Here is a 19,386-nt window from a genome sequence, read left to right on the forward strand (position 1 = left end):
TTAATCTTTCTTCCATCTTTTATATTTTTCTCTCCCAAATTGTTCCTATTCGGTGATTGAAATATGTCAATTTGAGCTACTTATCCAAGCCCATGTTAGATTATCAAGTTAGCATCATTAATTTTCAAAAAAAAAGAAAAAAAAGGATATTCCTGTGTAAACTTTGTTATGCTACTGAGCTGCATGCACTAAGGGGGAAAAACGAGCTGAATGGGAACACTTGGGTGAAGCGAAGACTGCATAATTGGTTTTATGCCAGACCTTCTGCCTTTCACATAGGCAGGAAAGGGCCAGGGAAATGTCAGAGGTGGAAATCAGGGCAGCGCAGTACTCCTGCGGAATTGCAAAGTGCCCGCCAACTGCAGCCAGCCTGAGAAATGGCCAGCGTTCAAGGTTGCTTTAAGACGGAAATGCCCAGTTCTCCTGGCTTTATAAGGCTCCGACTGAAATCTTCCTACACCTCAGAGCCTCAGCATACCTACTGCGTGTCATGGGAGGAAATACGTTAATAGCTCTCAAGCAGTCCCTCCCCAGAGCTCTTGCCATGGGACAGGGCTCAGCTGGCTATGAGGTTACAGGGTACTCTGGAGTCAGCCTCGATAGTCCATACTTCCTATCTACAGCAGTTTGGGATCCAGATTAACTGGCAGTCCCCGGGCCTGAAAGCCCTGCTGTCAGCAGCTTGATGCAGTGGCAGCATTCCTGCACTGATGTAGCTGAGCACCAAATACTGTTCAAGAGCCGTTGGCCAGCTTTTCTCATAGCTGTGCCATTTTACACTAGCAATGCCTTACAGCCACAATTACACAGTTCACTTTTTTAGAAGCAAAACACAGTGTAGATTGATATTTTTTTTTGATAGAGGCTTTTTCATTTAGTGTTTTTAAGTGCATCTATAAATAAGATGCACTTAAATAAGGTTTTTGCATTGTTAAGGGTAAGGTGAGGAATTTTTTCCCCTTTCCCTTACGCTGTCCTAGCATCGCAAGCAAAACTTTAATCAGTGGGAATTAAATTAAGATGGCTGTCATTTGAATCCTCAGACGACACAGGGGGCAGGAAAAAAGGTGACTTGGGGCCATTGTTACAGCTCATGGGCAAGTAGTATTGCTTTTTGTTTTGATTTGAATATGGGTGTCTTTCTAAGAGGTGTTACAAGCAGTTAAGATACAAAAATGGTCACACTGGAAACAAAAGAATATAGAGTCTTATATTTAGTAATGTTGTATGTCCAACCACACACTTTTTGATTTCATCTATTACACTATTGTAATCAATCATGATTTTCTGTGTTGCAGAAAGTCTCATACTTTAAGAGAAAGGGAGAGCGAGAAGAAAGAAAAAATTATCAGTGAATTTTGCAGAAGAAGAGAATTTCCTTATTACCATCATTCAGAATTAGTCATGTATTCTGTAATCACTCATGTTTTAAGCACTAATATAAAAATCAACACAAAGGCAGGCTACAGCAAAGTGGTCTTTAATTCAAGCATCCCATAAGGAATTAAAATTCTGAAAAGATGACATAGGATCAATCAATAACTGCCTGAAAATATCACAATATATGGAGGCTAAATGACATCATGCTATGTGAAAGAAATTGTTAAGGGAAGTGTTTTCAATATTGCCCTTATCTCTTCTTATTTAGATGAATAAAATTGGTTGAATTTTAAATCTTTACATGTCTCTCTTATATGAGGAACAAAAATTTGACAGTGTCTGCCCTAAAGAATTTACAGACCAAGTGTAAGACAGGATCAACTACACATGCATAGACGGCAACAAGGAGAAATTTTATAGAAGTTACTGTTTTAATCCTTGGCAGTTTAATTTATTCATTGTTTAGTGTTGCAATTTAGCTTACATTGGTCAAACAGAATTATGACAGTACTTAGTAAATGTTGTGCACTATATCAATTTCCTCTCACTTTAGTTTTCTGTATTCTTCACTTGCTCATTTGTCTCAAAATGAATCTCTGTAAATTGTGCCCGTTATTTAAGCTCTTACAGCTTTGGTTATATGGCTGTTCATACCATTGACATGCCTTTATTCATGTTTATTTCTGGATCACCTTTTCTACTGATTGCACCAATAGATGTAACTTGGAACTTAGATATATACTTCCTCTAGGTATGGATTAGACTAATGAGAAAATCGTGAACTCCTTACCATACATGGGAAGACACTGAAACACCAACAGATGTTGCTGCTGCTGCTTTGTGTATCAGTTGGCTTGTTACGTTTTGATTTGCATCCAGGCACCCAGTGAAACATTTCAGCTCAAATCCTCAGCTGAGGAGCAGCTAGGCCACCTGGGTAGGAGGAAGATGTTACCTCTGTGTTCCTCTACTGCCAGCATTATTATGCACTTATACCGGTTGCCCAGGTAGGCGACTGCACACAGGACTTAGCATAATATCTAATATCTGGCTATATCTATCCCCTGCAAGGTGTATTTGTCGCATTAGCTGTATTACTGGGTGTAGTACAGGAATTTTATCGTGTCCACTGTAGACTACTGTATTGCCTTCCTGAAAATCAGAGGAGCGGGAGGATTTGAGTTGTATTTATTACTCAAAGTATTTCATACTGTGTGATTATTCAGCTGATAGGTAAATGCTGTTTCATGACTATGCTAGTTTTGTTTTATGCTTCTGTATGTGCTTAACTCTTACAGTGAGTGTAGGGGTTTGATTCTTGGGAATAAGCCAGACTACAAATTGATGATGAAACCTCCACAGCTGGCTTACTGCACTGGGTCATGTTTTCCATGGCACATTCTTTACAGAAGCTGGGCAGAACAGAGGAGGTTGGTGAATTTGGTGAATATGGCCTTAATGTATGATAAATAACGTGAAATGCCCTGTTTGATTATTGGGCCATTCACTAATAGTGACAGACCATGAAAGGAAAAGGAAGTAATAATAAGAGCTGATGCTGAACAACTGCTACAGGTGGTTCCCCCCTGCCTCCCCAGATCTGTTTTCAAAAGCAGTCCACGGACTGTGACTGCTGTATGCATGATAAATTCTTCCTTCTGTGCATTTGGAATCATTAGTGAGAATAAGCAGGGGTCATATATATGCAAAAGTGATTTCTAAGAGAAAATTGCTACATTTCTTAGCTTCCCACGCGGACTTGCCTCTCTTTTCTGCATACTGCAGATTGTTCAACGCAGTTTGCTTTTACAGTAACAGAGCCAGCATGTTAGCTTTATCCTGTTGACTTTCTTGTCTCTGAACACATGGTCAAGGCTGTCTTCAAGGATTACAGCTAGCTCTGCATGTCCACTGCGAGAGGTTGGACTGAACTTTCCTATTTCCTTTCTGTCCTGATCTGTAACAGTGATGCTTTCACTGAAACTGAGCTTGAGGTGTGGAAGACAACTTTTCAGTAGCTGTGGATCGTATTCTAAGCAAAATATTCTGAGTGCTACAAAGCGTTTGGATATGTTTTCAATGGACATTTCATGCCAAATCCCATAAAGCACTTAATTTACAGAGTGTGCAGTTCCTACGTATGGAAGCACATGGGTAACAGAACAACGTGCAATGGAATATTATTAACTCTTTCAAAGCAGGACCCGCTGTGCTTTCAAGGCACAGTTCTATTAGGTGGCAAATATCTTAGAAGGCAATGAACGAACCTTTACAACCACCTAAATTGATGGAGGTTGAGGAAATAATTGTTTGCTGTCAGCAGGTACGTCATGCTACACCTAGCACACTCTCCTGTGAATGGGAGAACAGTGGGTTTGCTATCTATATATAAAACTTGCACCTGATCATTCCATTGAAATCCTTTTGTGAACTTGGTTTCTGCAAATGAAACCAGTTTTAGGCTTCCTCTGGAAAAGGTCATTATGTCAATAATAGGGGAAACACTGTCACAAATATTAATAGGTGAAAACACTATATAATACTTCCAGTTCTTAATCTGGCAGTTTTGTTGCAGTTTATTGGTCTATCTTAAAACTCTGCATGAACTTGGATATGTTTGTTAGCTTTTTTTGCAGTTCTACTGTGAGTAGCTTTTGTTGCTGAGTTTGTAACTTGAAGCTATGCTTTTTCTCAGTGTTTGCTCTGTAGTGTTGTATTTCTGTCTAAAAGTTGTTTGGTGGTGGTTTTTTTTTCCTCCTTGTTATATTTCTGTTTTTGTCCTGTAGTATTCCTCAAGACATGCATTAGCTTGTTTTAGTTATACTTCTGTTCTGTATATAAATTTTCTAATCAATAATGTTCTTCACTTGCTGCAGGATTTCCACCTTATTGTGCTTCCAGCTTCTGCAATGCTGTGTGATGGGATTCTGCCTTGGCTAGTGCACTGTTGTCTAAATTTGCTGTGTTTCAGATCATTACACTGACTTTCATTTTGATATATTTGCATTTTACTCAGTTCTAGTCATACTCTTTTCCCTTGATCAGTTAAATTGCTCTCTGTGCAGTGTTACATTTGTACTACTGCTGGAAATACTAACGAAAGGCTTATAACTGAAGTGCTATTTACAACCACTGACCTCCAGCTCATTTCTGATTTCTCTGTGATGTTGACCTTTTATAGATTACACTGTTGTAAATCTTTGAAGTGATTCTTCTTGTCATCATATTTCTAGTAATTATGATTTGCATTGCATTAACACCTAGAAGCCTCTCCCACCTTACCCTTGTTGCATAAGATGACCTTTTTTATGCCCTAATTCACATATGGCTAACAGAATACAGTTCTTTCTCTAAAGAATTTATCCTGAAATGATGATGCTTGCCTCTATTTCTGAACTTTAAATATCATAGTTTGAATTAATGAAATTGCTCAGAAAAGTTTCTTGCTCCTAGAAACTATTTTCTTCCTTTTCCAACAAAATCAGAGCCTGTTGAACTTCTTTCCAGCCTACATAAAGATAAATAAAAAGAAAGATTACAGGTATTATTTGAGAGGCTACATTTGAGTAAAATTTTCTCAAATTTTGTTCAAGTTGGACAATAACAGCAAAGAAAGCATTAGCTGACTATTGGGTTGATATTTCATCTTTGTTCATATTTCACTTCAATGTTAAAAACAACACAGAAACAAGCTTGCAGCTGATCCTTACCCCAAGCAGGACTCGACTCCTAGAATTTCATTATTACAGTCGTTATTTCTCTGCCGGTAGCTATGCTCTGAAAAAATAAGGCTCGTTGGATGTAAGCTTGTTGTATACTGTCACAATGTACACAAGTGGAAGACTTATGAATTGTGTTCCTAGACCTGCTTAACAGACAAATTTGAGTTAGGATACTAGTTTCTTTAATGACTGTATTGCTTAAAACCTCTGTGGAAACAGGTGGATGTTGGCTCTAATGGCAGAGGAATGTTAATGGTCAATGGTACCATCTGCATCTCCATATCATGTTTCACCCTGATCTCTCGGTATGTTTTTCTGAGGTCTTCAATTATTTATTTAGATAAATCTAGGTAGTCAGACTGTCCAGTTCCTTTTGGGTCTTGCTTAACTCTCAAATACTTATTGTGTCAATATTTTGTGCTTTGTCATACCAACGTTTCTCTTTTCACTGGGAAGCTGTAAAGTGCCTGTGATAATAAGGTACATCTTGGCTTTGAACTTCTTTCCTTTTACTTTCCTGGAATACTGTCTTGTTTGCGTGTAGACTGTGTGTTGGAAAGCTTCTCTGCTCCCTATCTGCCTTTCCTAGGCTATGTCATATGCTTGTATTATGTATTCTTCCTTCTGCACTGAGTGCAGCAATCCAGTCTTTTTCACTTTATCTTCACATGAGAGTATTCTTATGCCATGGTCAGGCTTGCTCTGAGTGTGTTTTTGTTTGGTTTGTTTTTTTTTTTTTAAGAAATACTTTGTGTATATGTATATATATAAAAAATCTTGAATGCGTAAAGTATGGTTTATTTATTTTTCCATGGTATAAAGAACTGATCAGACAGGTCTGGAATGGCCTGGTTAATTCTAAACTGCAGCTATTGATGCTCAGAGTAGTATTAATACGGACTGAGAATCTGTTCTGCAGGGAGGTCTTGTGATGTTCTGCATAATATGTAGTATGTGGAAAAGGTTAGACTAATACCCTTTTTCAGATATATTAGTGTTTCTCAAATGTCAGTAGATACATAGTGTCTAGGTAATTTTTCTGAATATGTGTGGGCATTTTGCTGATTTTATACATATTTAAGGCTATGGAGAACAAAACAGTGATGAATTTTTCAAAAATTAGAGCCTTACACATGTGATATTGGCCACCATTCTTCAGGAAGGAATATGGAGGCAGGGCATTTAAATGATGGCTCTTGGGTGACATACCTCAGTCATTGGCTGAGCACAGACTCAAGGTCTCCTAATTTTGATTCTCTTGATTTAACCACTAGATATTACACTATTCCTGAAAAAGCATCACTCTCTTAAGTGAGGGGATAAAGTGCTACTAATACATCAAATCTTATCAAATGACTTTAAACTTATCTTAGCTTTCTTTTCACCAAGGTTTGCTGTAAATCTTTCTTACTAGGGAGTAGCAGGACTTGTGTCCTTGCTAAAAGGAGAAGATTGATTTACTATATTCATATGGAACCAGCAGTTTCCTATGAGTATGCAATAATGAATTGGAATATCCTATGGCTTTTTACCCCTGTGCAACACTTTGGGAGACCTTAAAGACTGGAATATGTTACAGAAGTCCATTTGATAGAGCTTATAAATGTGTGTCTTCTGCATAGAATAACAGCATAACAAATCTTTTAGTATGTGCAATATTCTTATTCTTCAAATGCTCTAATTGATTGTTCATTGGGCTCAGTCAGCCAAAAGTGGAGAGAAACTTTGTACAGACATCATTAGTTTTTCTCCATTTAAAGATTAATCATGAAGAGCTCTGGCTCTTTAATTCTGTAATTTGTATATTTAATGGGCTGCTGCAGAATCTATGACAGTAATTAGCATAGCCTGAAAACTCATTAATACGCAACAACATGATTAATGCAGCATTAATGCAAACATGACTGAAGTTATTTGGGTTATGTAGTAAGAAGATTAAAGCTAAAATGTCCTGTTTGTTTTACCAGTAGTGGGTATAATGGGGTAGCAAGCAAAATAAGAAAAAACAGGTATCAAATTAGTCATTTTAGTGTAAAAGAAGTGCTCAACTCTCATCAAGAGGATTTGGGGTTTTGCCTGGTAGTTGATTTCCACAAGTGTTGCCTATTTCCCTCTTTCATTCATTCATCATATTATGTGTTTACACTTGTTCAATCTTTTAGTTTGACTTAGGTTTTTGGCAGTTTGTCATATTAAGTAGTATATATAAAGAAGGTCTTCAAATCGTGTCATTCTGAATCAACTTAGACTTTTTCAAAATATGGGTGTTTTGTACAGACTAATTTTAAAAACAATGGATTTTCAGCTTCTCTTGGTTTTACTATCATCACAAAAAGGTGACCTGCAATTGCTGACCTGCAATTGGACACTCCAGTTACAGCTTGGAGAAGGTTTGGGAAAAATTTTCTTTGTATCTGTGTGTACATGTATATGTATGTCTACATATGTATATGTATATACGTATACAACTTTTAAGTACATATTTTAAATTTCTGCTCAAAAAAGAAAGCAACTTAAAAACGGACAGTTCTACTTAACTGGTGGAATTACAACTCGGTTTAATGTTTGTGATGATGAACTTCAAAAAAATGCTCAAACACATTAAGGTAACAGTAAAATATGGAGCCTGATCCTGTACCAAAGACAACAAAAAGGGTTGAGCAGATTTGGGAAGAATACTTTCAGCTTCTCTCAACAAAATCCAGAAAGCTATCGCCCATCACATAGTGTGAAGAACCTGTATTCAGCAGAGAATCTTCACGAGTATGTCCAGGGAAGTGTCCGCTGAGCTCCTCCTTTTCCTCTAATTTCGTTGTCCGTTATTTAAAACTGGTTTAAATACTGATCCATTTTTTTGAAGTCTCCCTTCTTTTTTTTGGAATATTTATTCTCTTATTAAAAATACATTTTAAATGTGCTTTAGCTATTGTAATGGCATGTAGCTGCAGAATCACTCTCACAGAGAGAATAACTACTAAATATTAATTAAATGGAAGTGTGTAGTAACCGAGAGTTTTACATCCCATCTATTCCCTTCCCAGTTAAAACCAAATTTTGTTTTATAATTTCTGTGGGAAAATGTACTTTGATTAGGCAAAAGCATTTGTACACAGTCTTAATGTTAAGTAAATGCTTAACGTTTGTCATCCTGAAGGGACTGCTGAGAGCCTAATGCTGTAGTCAAAATTTTATATACAATTTCTATTCATTTTATTAGGCATTAAGCGCAAATAAGGGCTTTAGTAAACATAAACAGATCACTTTCTTTGCCAACAATTTTCTGTTCATTTGATTGGAATGAACAATTACATAATTATTTACACCATTTCACATGAAGATATAAGTAGAATGAAAATACAAATGGTGTTCCTACAGTTGTACAATCCTGGGATAAATTGCACTGAAAATGGATGCGCTTTGTAGGTTATGCAAAATTCATTTATAATAATGCTTTGTGATTTTCCAGATATTAGGCAGGCTTGGTTTTTTTATCTTTCCAACCAGACTGTACGCTGGGTTCTTGTCACTTTTGGACAGATTTGTTCGTGTGGTTATATAGGTTTTGGTGAAGGAGCATTCTGACACTTGTAGCAACTTCTGTGTATTTAATGAGTCTAGTAACTCATATTTGTTGGCTATTTTGAGCTGGACTCCGAACATCCAGTTGGAGAGAAAGGTATTTTACAGGGGTTTTAGCTGAGTGCATGGGACAAAGAGATTAGGCTTAAGTCGGTCACTTTGCTGAAATCTCACAGCTGTGATTGAAAAGGATATCTTCAGTTACCTTGCCTCTCTGACTACATTGTCCACTCAGCTCTTCTCCCCTAAATTTTAAAAAGTCAAAAGACATTTTTGAGTCCTTTGAATGTTGTCATATTTTGAAGTGCTGACTTTTTATTTTAAAGCTACATTCAATTCAGTTAAATTGGAAAGGTGTTTCACAGGAAGTAAAACCTCTTCAGTTTGGGTGAAAAACTTTCTTGTACAAAACCCTACTATTTTTAACTTATTTTGCAGGAAAAAAGGTTTAATATTAGTCAGAAGTTAATCTTATTGCAGTAATAATTATAAATTGTTAGTATATGTTATGCTAATCTAGGAGCTGCTCTAATTAGTTCATTTTTCCCCATGACTGCCAACTGGCTCTTCTAAACTAAATCCCGTGTGCTCTGTAAACTTGCTTTGAGCAAAATCACAGTCAGCCTCTAAAGAGCACATTCTTGCCTGTTAAATACTTCTGTGCGCATCTCACAAGCTATGTTGAACTGCAGCAGAAGAATCTGAATCCAGATGTGAAATTGAGTCTGATTCTGAAATGTTGCTGAAGCTCAGACTTGCAAACCTTACATGAGGGAGGCAAAGAGGGGATATAAAAAATTGTTTCATATGCATTTTTTGTATTAAACAAAGCTGGTTTCTGACTCATCTGACATTACTGTAATAGTATATATTTTTTTTGTTTTAATAGCCTGATATTCCTGCTCAGTTTAGTGCCTTTAAAATGGCCCTGTTAGTCACTCACATCCTCACTCCTTTATGAACCAGGATGTGCCATCTATAAAACTAGGCTAGAAATCTAATCACAATCCATTGCTACATAAGTTGAAGCTATGTGGATCCTTATAGAAGGGTAGAATTTGCCCTAACATGCTTTGAGATACTTTAAAACATTAATAATAACATTAGTAATATATTCTACCTGTCCTTTTATTACTGTGTGTTTTTTGTCTTGTATGTTCACTGTATACAATGCTTGTGTTATGTTTTTTGCAATGCCATTATAATTGAAGAAAGTCAATTACAGAAATTGAAGAAATTATTTTATTTATAATTAAAGGAATTCTGACAGCTTCTCCAATTGCAGCTATTATTTGAAACGGAATTAAAGATTTTTTTTTGAATGACTTATATGAATGTTTAATTTGTAGTAGAGTTCCCTGTTGTTTTTTACCCCAGAAATGGTAACAACTCCTTGTGGACCAATCATTTTTGTCACATAAACAGACCTGTCAGGTAAATTCTTCAGCTGCAATTCAAGATTCAGTTGATTAAAAGTACATTCATATTATGCGCCACAGATGGTCATATTTTCCATCCAAGATTTAGTAGCCTCAGTAGTCTGGCTGAGATGCATTTTCTCTATATGACAAATTACCAAAGTAATTGTAATGTCAGTATTTTATTTATGCTTCTATTTATCTGTTAAATATAACGTTGTAGTTAAGGTTTTAGGCACAAGTTTGACACATTTAGAAACAGTAGACACAAGTCTTTGAGAAACTTCCTTGAAAAATGTCTCCCCCCCCACGGAAGTTTTTCTGGTGATCCAATGTGGTTTTCAATTTCTGTGAAACTTTTCAAATTTTCAGAGGAAAGCTTTCTGTGTTCAGGTTAAAGTGTGATCTGTTTTCAGTGCTTAGTGTTAATAAGGCAGAAAAATGACATACACCTAGCTGTCACAAGCCTGAATGGGATTTCTGGCTATGTTTTGCTTTGACCACGAGGTCCAGCCTGGACTTGAGAAATCTTTTCAGATTTTTTTTTTTTAATTAGTATGTTCCTGTGAAAAGTATTCATTTCACAAGTTATCTTCCAGTGAAAATATTATCTATTGGGCAGAAGTTTGCTTGTTCTTTGGTTTCTCCATTGCACTCACTTCTAGGATTACAAGAAAATATTAACACTGAGGTATGAAAGTACTTATTTAGAGCTAGCTTATACAAACTTCCTTCACTCATGAGAAACTCCAGAAATACCTCAACTTAAAGGTGTAGAGTCCTTTTCTGAATTATGTAATAGGTGACAAATGAATTTAGAAGAATTTGCTGTATGGGCTATGACTGAAAATGATGGTTCCTGACTCCTCAGTACTTTATATGAAGCTATGGCAGCTCTACCGGCAGGAATTAAAGTTTGTAAACCTCTTCCATATCCAAAGAAGAAAGAATGCTCCTGCATAACATTTGGAAGCTTTTATAATTACTGCAGTATTACCATTATGAACAATTTCACAGAATCACAGAATGGTAAGGGTTGGAAGGGACCTCTGGAGATCATCTTGTCCAACATCCCTGCTTGAGCAGGCACACCTAGAGCAGGGGGCACAGGGCCGCACTCAGGCAGGTTTTGAATGTCTCCAGGGGAGGAGGCTCCACAGCCTCTCTGGGCTGCCTGTGCCACTGTTCTGGCACCCTCACAGTAAACATGATTTTTCTCATATTGAGGTGGAACCTCCAGTGTTCCAACTTGAGCCCATTGCCCCTTGTCCTGTCATTGGGCACTATTGAAAAGAGCCTAGTCCCATTGTCCTGACACCCACCCGTTAGATATTTATAAGTATTGATGAAATCCTCCTTAAGTCTTCTCCAGCCTAAACAAACCCAAGTCTCTCAGCCTTTCCTCATAAGGGAGATGCTCCGGTCCCCTGATCAGCTTGGTAGCTCTCTGCTGGACTTGCTCAAGCAGTTCCACAGCCTTCTTAAACTGGGGGGCCCAAAGCTGGACACAGCACTCCAAATGTGGTCTTACCAGGGCAGAGTAGAGGAGGAGGATAACCTCTCTTGATCTGCTGGCCACACTCCTTTTAATGCAGCCCAGGATGCTGTTGGCCTTCTTGGCCACAAGGGCACATTGTTGGCTCATGGTTAGCTTGTTGTCCACCAGCACTCCCAGGTCCTTCTCAACAGAGCCGCCTTCCAGTAGTTCAGCCCCCAGGCTGTACTGGTGTGTGGGGTTGTTCCTCCCCAGGTGCAGGACCTTGCACTTGCTCTTGTTGAATTTAATTTAAATTTAATTTAAACTTAATCTAAATGTAATTTATATTTTCTAACACATTATAAAATAATGGTGTTTTTGCAGAAACTAAATCATTTTGTTTGTGTTTGTCCATCTGAATTAGGTGTGAGGAGGGATCCTCTGGTCTTCAGAAACGTCTTTTAGCAGCTTGATTAAAAAAATGGGGTTTAGAAGCCATCAGTCTCACCCTCCTCAGCAGACACTGCAGGTGGAAATACCTGGGATCTCAAAGTACAGCAATAGTGGTTATTTCTGAGCCAGGCAAAGCTATGCCTTTCCTTAAGTGTATGGACACTATTTATTGTGTTATTTACTTGCTGGGTGTTACTTGTGTACAGCTGCTCTTTGCAGGTATTTTAATAGCGTGACTGATTTTCATTGCCTAGAGAATGTGTTTCATGTCTGTGATTGCATCACGTGATTTGCATGAAAACATTTATGTGATTAAGAAGTGGGGTCAAAGGATATTTCTTATGGGTATAGGTAATTAACAAACATGATCTAGTATGAATGTGCGTCAGAATTATAATTCTCTGATATTTTTTTTTTTAATAAGGATGCTGTCTACAAGGAAAACTTTGTCACTTACTGTTTTCTGGCTGACATAAGATAGTGAAAATGCATGTTAAAAGACTTGAGTAGTTTGATGGAGTTTGGTAAAACTGAATAAATTATTCTGGTCTGTAACCAGCATTACACAGAAATGTCATGGAATTGTACAGTATAAGTACGTGTTGCTATTGCTGCCTTTTCATTTCCCTTTGCAAAAAAATCAGTACAGTAAAGGCATGGCTCCACCATAGACTCAGCCTGCGATTTCTGGATTTGCATGTTAGAAAAGTTGGGCCAAACTGGGCATATGGTTTTGTAATTTTCTTTTTTGGTTCTGTAAGATGATATTCCGGGAGACAGCTTAAAAGAAAGGCGTTATAGTCACAAAAGGTTGGAGGTTATCCCAAACTTACTTATTCATAATTTTATTCCTCAAATTTGGATACCTTATTTATGAATTGTATCATTGATGCGTCCTTAGATAGTTACTAAGTTTATACCATGGACAACAATATTCCAATATTTACCAGATGTTTAACAGCTTGTTGTTTTGATATTTTATTTGAGGTAGAATGTAACATACAAAAACCATTCCTGGTTGTTTGTTTGTTTGTTTTCTTGTATGTGATTTGAATTACATTTCATGTGCTGAGACAACATTTTAGCAGAAGCCAAATGGAGGACTACTGAAAATTATCTGGAAAGTTCTTAATTAAGCTTAGTTCATCAATTATTCCTTGGGATATGTAAAATTTTTGTTAAAACTTGTTCTTTTTCAGGTCTTCTTTGTGCACTTAGGTATATGTAATTATAAAATAATATATGTATATATAAAAAAACATATATATGTGTGTGTATACATATATATACGCACACATCTTTTTTGGAACCAACCTTCCACTATTCTTCATAGAAATCCTTCCATGCAGGAATCTCGTTCCTACTTTACGAATAGAAATGTTAAGGGGCAAGTGAATATCTACATGTAAAATGTCAACTCTTAGGATAGTATGCTAATATTTGAACTGTATTTTTTAAGGAAAGAAGTTATTGAACAGCAGAAGTCACAATAGCATGTTGTCGTTTACAGATGAGTAAGGGCTCTGAAACACTTCTCACCAAGGCTGATTCAGTCTGGATTAGAAAAATTTCTCCTGCAATGACTGGCAGGGGTTTTAGGTGAACAGAACTTCCATGGTTTTGGTTTGCCATTTTACTGCTGCTTTTAAAACAACGTTTTGTAATTACTCTTAGAATGCATAAGAACTATTTCTGACGTTAACCATCTGCTTGTGTTTTCTAACCAGGGCTTAAAGTGAAATTTAGAACCCAGGAACCTGATGGTTTGATATTTTTTTCTGCATCACCTGGGAATCAAGAGGAATACATTGCACTTCAGCTGCGGAGTGGGCGTCCTTACTTTCTTTTTGATCCACAGGTACAACAAAAGGCAGGATGCTATAAAAATAGCTTTGTCTTTCAGTACTTCTTTACATACTTATCTATTATTATGATTATTATTATTTAATTGGGTCAAGTTAACTGGCTCTTCAGAACCCTTAGGTAACTGGACGTTTTGGGGAGAGAAACACAGAAACACTAAAACGTTGCTCATTTTTTTGTAATGTTTGCCACAATTCATTACGTTCTTTTGCATTTGTGTGGGTTCCCCATCTTTTAACTGTAAAAAATGCAGGTCTTGTTCGTATTCAGTCCCTAGAGCTTCTCAGTTCAGCAATATTTTCAATACTATCTTGAATTTTAACAAAGTACTTCTTTATGAATATATCTTTGTTTATCTTTGTGGTTCATTTGAATCAGCTTGGGACAGCTCTGTCCCATGCTGATTTTCATGACCCTCACTTCCATATTATTCCCTTCTTTTACAAAGTCTAAAGTAGCCTATATTGCTGGTTCAATGACTGTAGGAAAAAAAAAAATTTCATTCAAAGCATTCATGACTTGCGTAGGTCTTAGAATTTGATTTACTATAGCTATTTCTTGAAAGCCAGTGTTTTCTAGTTTCTCATTAATAACGTGGAAGACTTGTGCCTTTTCAGATTCAGAAGTAGGGTACTGTGGCCTACATCAATATAATGCTTTTAGTATCTTTTTCTAACACTTGTACCTGTGAAAATTCAGTTCTAAAATTTTTTTCAGTCTTCTGTATCCTTAATATGCTGTGCTACCTTACTATCTACCTTTGCTTCTATGTTTTCTACACAGTTTGTTTCTTTTTTTCTTTTTTCCATATTTGCTATTCCTATCCTTTAACATCAGGTATCATGTTCTTTAGCAGCAATTCTTAGTTCTTCATTTGTGCATCACAGTTTGCCTTAGTGTGAAAATGCTTTAATTACTTCTTAGTGACATTATGTGATTTCTTAACCAGGTTATATGGATCGTTTTCTCTAATTATGGTCGCAACATATATGATAAGCGTTTATGGCCCTGCCTCTGAGCTCTTCTCTTAAAAACTGCAAAAAATTTCTTTTGATGACAATTGTGTCTCTGCTGCTTTTTATCTAGAGCACTGTGGTGCAATATTTGTGCTCCCTTCCAGCTGTGTCCTGTCGCAGGTTAATTATTTTTACCCTTACTCCCTCTCAGGATTCTGGTATGTATCTTTGCTCACGATCAGCAGTGCATTTTCGCTTTGTTGTATCTGTTCTGGGGATAGTCCTGCCAAGCCTTCTAAGTGGGGAGTCTTCAGCAGCCTCACTTCTTCCTTCTCTTAGTGTTAATTTCAAATCCTTTTCTTCCTGTCCATTCGTACTTCTCTCAACTTTATGTACGCTGCCATTCATCTAGCTGTTGTCTGATCATCTCTTTTGTCTCCCTTTTGTGTTGCCTAGCTGCTTGTTTTCCCTTCCGTATTGTTTCACTGTCATTCTTTGCAGGTTTCTACTCATGGTCCAGGAAGCATGAGGTTTTTTGTGAACAGACGTCTTCCTCAGTCTTGTCTGCATAATCAAATTGTTCCATAGACCTTCCTCCAAACTCAGAGTGTCTGCAAACCTTTAGCTGTCTGTGGAGTTTCTTCTTATCATGATGCCTTTAAAACCACCCCTGCACTACACAATCAGCTCTAGCTAAATGTATAGGTATCTTTCAGTGGCTACAGGTCATTTGTTCTATCTTTTTCCCGGGGAAGCACTGAATATTTTATACAAAGTGAAGTCACTAATAGTGGAAATTTAGGGCCAATCTGGAGCACCATTTTCCTTAGTGATTGGGACAGTCTCCTGAGGATAGAGTATCACATAATAGATTCTTCTCACAATATGGAGGGAATTGAATCCTGCACTTCCATTTTAGAAGAAGGTCTGTTTACTAACTACAGAAAAAAGGAGGAACACTCGATACTTTTCTTGTTGCCTGTGGATTGTGCAGAGGCTGAAGTAGTAGGCAGTCTGAGGGTGAGCTGTTGCTTCCCAAAAAAGGAAGATGGAGCATACCTGGCTATGAATCCCGACTATACCTTGCTGCTTGGCGTTGGCAAAACTTCAGTACTTGTTCACTTTCTCAGTTGTAGGAGTTTGGGTATTGGAAGAACTTGACTGGGAGAAATATAGTTACTTACAGACTTTGGCACCTAGACAGTATATTCGAGGATCTGTATTTGTGATATTTCTATGTATTTTCATGAGTGCAATCATCAGTATGAAGAGCACAGAGATTCATATTTACTCAGTTATTACTGAGAGCTGCTAAAAATTAAGACCTACTGTATGGCTCAGCAAACTAATCCAGATTTGGTTCCCTATGTGTGATTTCCAAAATGCATAACAAGCCACAACAGGATATTTGAATATGATCATAGAGCCACTCGAGTAGTTCTGGATAAAATGTCATACAGAGGCCTCCAGTGCAGTGCATGCTGAACCCTGAACACCATCTTTCTTTTTTTTCTTTTTCCCCCTGAAATTAAGCACAGGTTAGCACATATGGTTGTGTGGTCCCAGATTTAACTGGTTACAAATAAATGTGGTTTCTGATGTATAAAACTGTTAATGCTCTAGACTGTTGCCAAACATAATATGAAGAACCACTTATTCAGGCACCTGATCTTTAGAATGCAGCATCGTTTGTAACAATTTTAACGCTAACTAAGTACACTTTGATGAGACAGCATTTAATAAAATGCTCATTAATTTCATCATTAGCAAGGGTATGCTAAGAAGTAAGCCAGTTTCTTATGTCACGCCCAATTAGCATCCCATGCTAGTAATCCCATTAGTATTGTTGAATTCACTAATGGAAAAACTAATGGGCATGCTACCAGGGCACATTAATTGGGCATGACACCAGTTCTGGTTTTAATTATTAAACTACGATAATGAAATGTGTGTTTGTAAAATATTAAAATGTTGAAATAGGAGAGAAGACAATAAAAAATAGTATATGAAAAAGTGCACAATTAGTATGTAAGGATATATAGCTTTGTTTTGTTATCATGGGACAGAGGTCTGCTGTACAGACCTACTGAATGCAGTAGGAAACATGCTGTAAATATTAATGGAAAATCATTTTTTCTGTAACTGTGTCCCTATGTATGTATCCTATATATTGTCATACATACGATACACAGTGACAGTCCCCGATTCAAAACGTAGTGTAAAATGTATACTGTGTTTATAAATATTTATTCTGAAAAGCAGTTCCTAATAGATGCACATCACTAAAGGCAGAATACTAAATTTTAACAAGACCCTTTTAGTATTAATCACCGTAAGTGGTTGTTTTTATCAACAGGTTTTCTTCATATGAATAACGCTAAGGTCCTTGAGCCAGAAAGAGTATTAGATTATCTGAGGCGGGGGGGAAATCAGAACTGTCTGATTTGCTACTGCACTCGCCCAAATTATAAGGAACCTTTTATTTTTCTTTTACGTATTTTTTGGAAATTTTGTGTGTTTGTTTGTAAGCCTGTCTTAACCCATAAAGTAATTGCAGAGGTCATGATTCTTTAATGTTATGTAGTGCCTATGCAAAGAAATGTTTTCCCATTCAGTAGTTGCCTGCTACGTAGGACAATTCTATTTTGTGAATTCAGCACACGCACACACACAGAATCACAGGCTGGAAGGGACCTCGGATCATCTAGTCCAACATTTCTAGGAAGAGCACAGTCTAGACAAGATGGCCCAGCACCCTCCTGTCCAGCCGAGTCAACCACTTCCCCAGGGAGATTATTCCAATGGTTGAATAACTTCAAGTTCCCATGTGGTTTGAGTATAGTACAAGGACCTGAGACAGTGTTATGGGAATTATTGGGAAGTTGGACTATTTGGATATCAACCTTAGGAAAACTCTTGACATATATTAATTTTGTTTTTATTGCATCATTATATGGGTTTATGGGGTATTTTGGTTGTTTACAGTCTTGAGATTTGGTCTGGCAACAGCATCTGTTATATTCCTCTTCCTCAGCAATTCAGAAAAGATTTCAATGCATTTTGTCATGGATGTCTCTAAATTCACCCCTCATATCTTTATATTTTTTGTTTTAGTAAAGCCAGGTAAAAATTCTAGATAAATTTTAAAACATTTTTACAAGCATCCCTTGTATGGTAAAAGCATTCTCAGTAACTACCTTCTATTTTTCTTTTTTTTCCTGAATCTCTTGGTATGACCATATCCTTCAAAAATGTATTATACTGTCTCACCTAAAAACTCAAGTCCTTTTGATACCAGCTTAACAGGGACAGAACAGAAATGTTCATACTGTCCTACAAAAACATCTCTTTTTTTGGGTGCCTTCCTGTAGACAGGCGCCACAATGAATAATCCTGATATGCACTTGCTTTCTGTGGATGGCACATAGAATCATGGCCATCAAACTTTACAACCACAGCAATCTATGAAGTAGTTAAATAGAGACTTCATCAAAAAAAAATAAATAAAAGGTCTGAGGGGCATGACCCTTGATAATTTGTGCCTCATCCTCATCTTTATCAAGGGAACTACACAGGGTTTTCTATTTTTAATAGAAACTGAACTGGATTCTTGATCCCTCATTTATTATTTGAGAAGGTTAATTTAGTGGGGAAATCAGTCCTAAACATCATTCAGTATTCCGCAAGAAGTTAAACAGAGGACTTTGGTCTTTATTTTTAGATATTATATACCACAGAGTCGTATAAAGAGTAAGGTATAATTCTAAATCTTACCTTCATAATATTCTAAATCAGATTCTTCTATTAATAAAAAGGGATCTGCAGTAGCAGTCACTCCAACTAACGATGGTGGAAAAAAGTACAATGATAACAGTTGGCATGAAATAATTGCTACAAGAATTCAAGCACTGGGAAACATCACAGTGGATGGGCAGTACACAGGTAATCAATCCATTTCCATTTTGCTTTATTATTTTGGTATTACTCAGTGTGTTGCTCACTTGCTTACTTTTCCACTGACTGTCTTCATCCATAGAGAAAAAATTCACTCAATTTTCTTACAAAACCACTACTGTTTTGTCTGTGTATCTGAGGTATCTGCCCACTGTGAATCTTTGGTAATTGAATACTGAGCATGAGGCGTTTGTCTTTTTGTGCTTGTGAATATGATTGTGTTAATATTCTTTTGTAAAATAGAGTTGTAAATATTTCCAGGATATGTATGGGCAAGTATCAGTTATTGTTAGTTTAGCCTCTTTTCTCAAATTCTGTTCTGTTATTGAGTTGAAAATCTGTGGACAGCATTGAACACAAGAATAATGACCTATTTTGTTCAGGTTCTTCCTTAGCAACTAGTGGCAGTACCATTATTGGAGAGAACACAGGAGTTTTTGTTGGAGGACTTCCACAGGGTTATACTATTGTAAGAAAGGATATAGGTGAGTATGACAGTGGTCTGTATAATATGACAAATCCTATACAGTGGCACTGAGTTAACTGCCTTTGCAGTACTGTAGGCTGTTTTGACGTTGTGTCAG

At 37.0% G+C, this 19,386-nt stretch overlaps 1 protein-coding gene across 1 annotated transcript in view; it reads left to right on the forward strand.

Moving 5' to 3' along the window:
- USH2A (usherin) overlaps positions 1-19,386 on the forward strand; it is a 391,200-nt gene that overhangs the window by 124,953 nt on the left and 246,861 nt on the right. The window contains exons 21-23 of the mRNA XM_075088896.1: positions 13,757-13,887; positions 18,664-18,790; positions 19,186-19,287. Coding sequence (XP_074944997.1) covers positions 13,757-13,887; positions 18,664-18,790; positions 19,186-19,287 — 360 coding nt within the window. The remainder of the gene's footprint in view (positions 1-13,756; positions 13,888-18,663; positions 18,791-19,185; positions 19,288-19,386) is intronic.

The sequence above is a fragment of the Phalacrocorax aristotelis genome, chromosome 3, assembly GCF_949628215.1.
Source record: "Phalacrocorax aristotelis chromosome 3, bGulAri2.1, whole genome shotgun sequence".
NCBI lineage: Eukaryota > Metazoa > Chordata > Aves > Suliformes > Phalacrocoracidae > Phalacrocorax > Phalacrocorax aristotelis.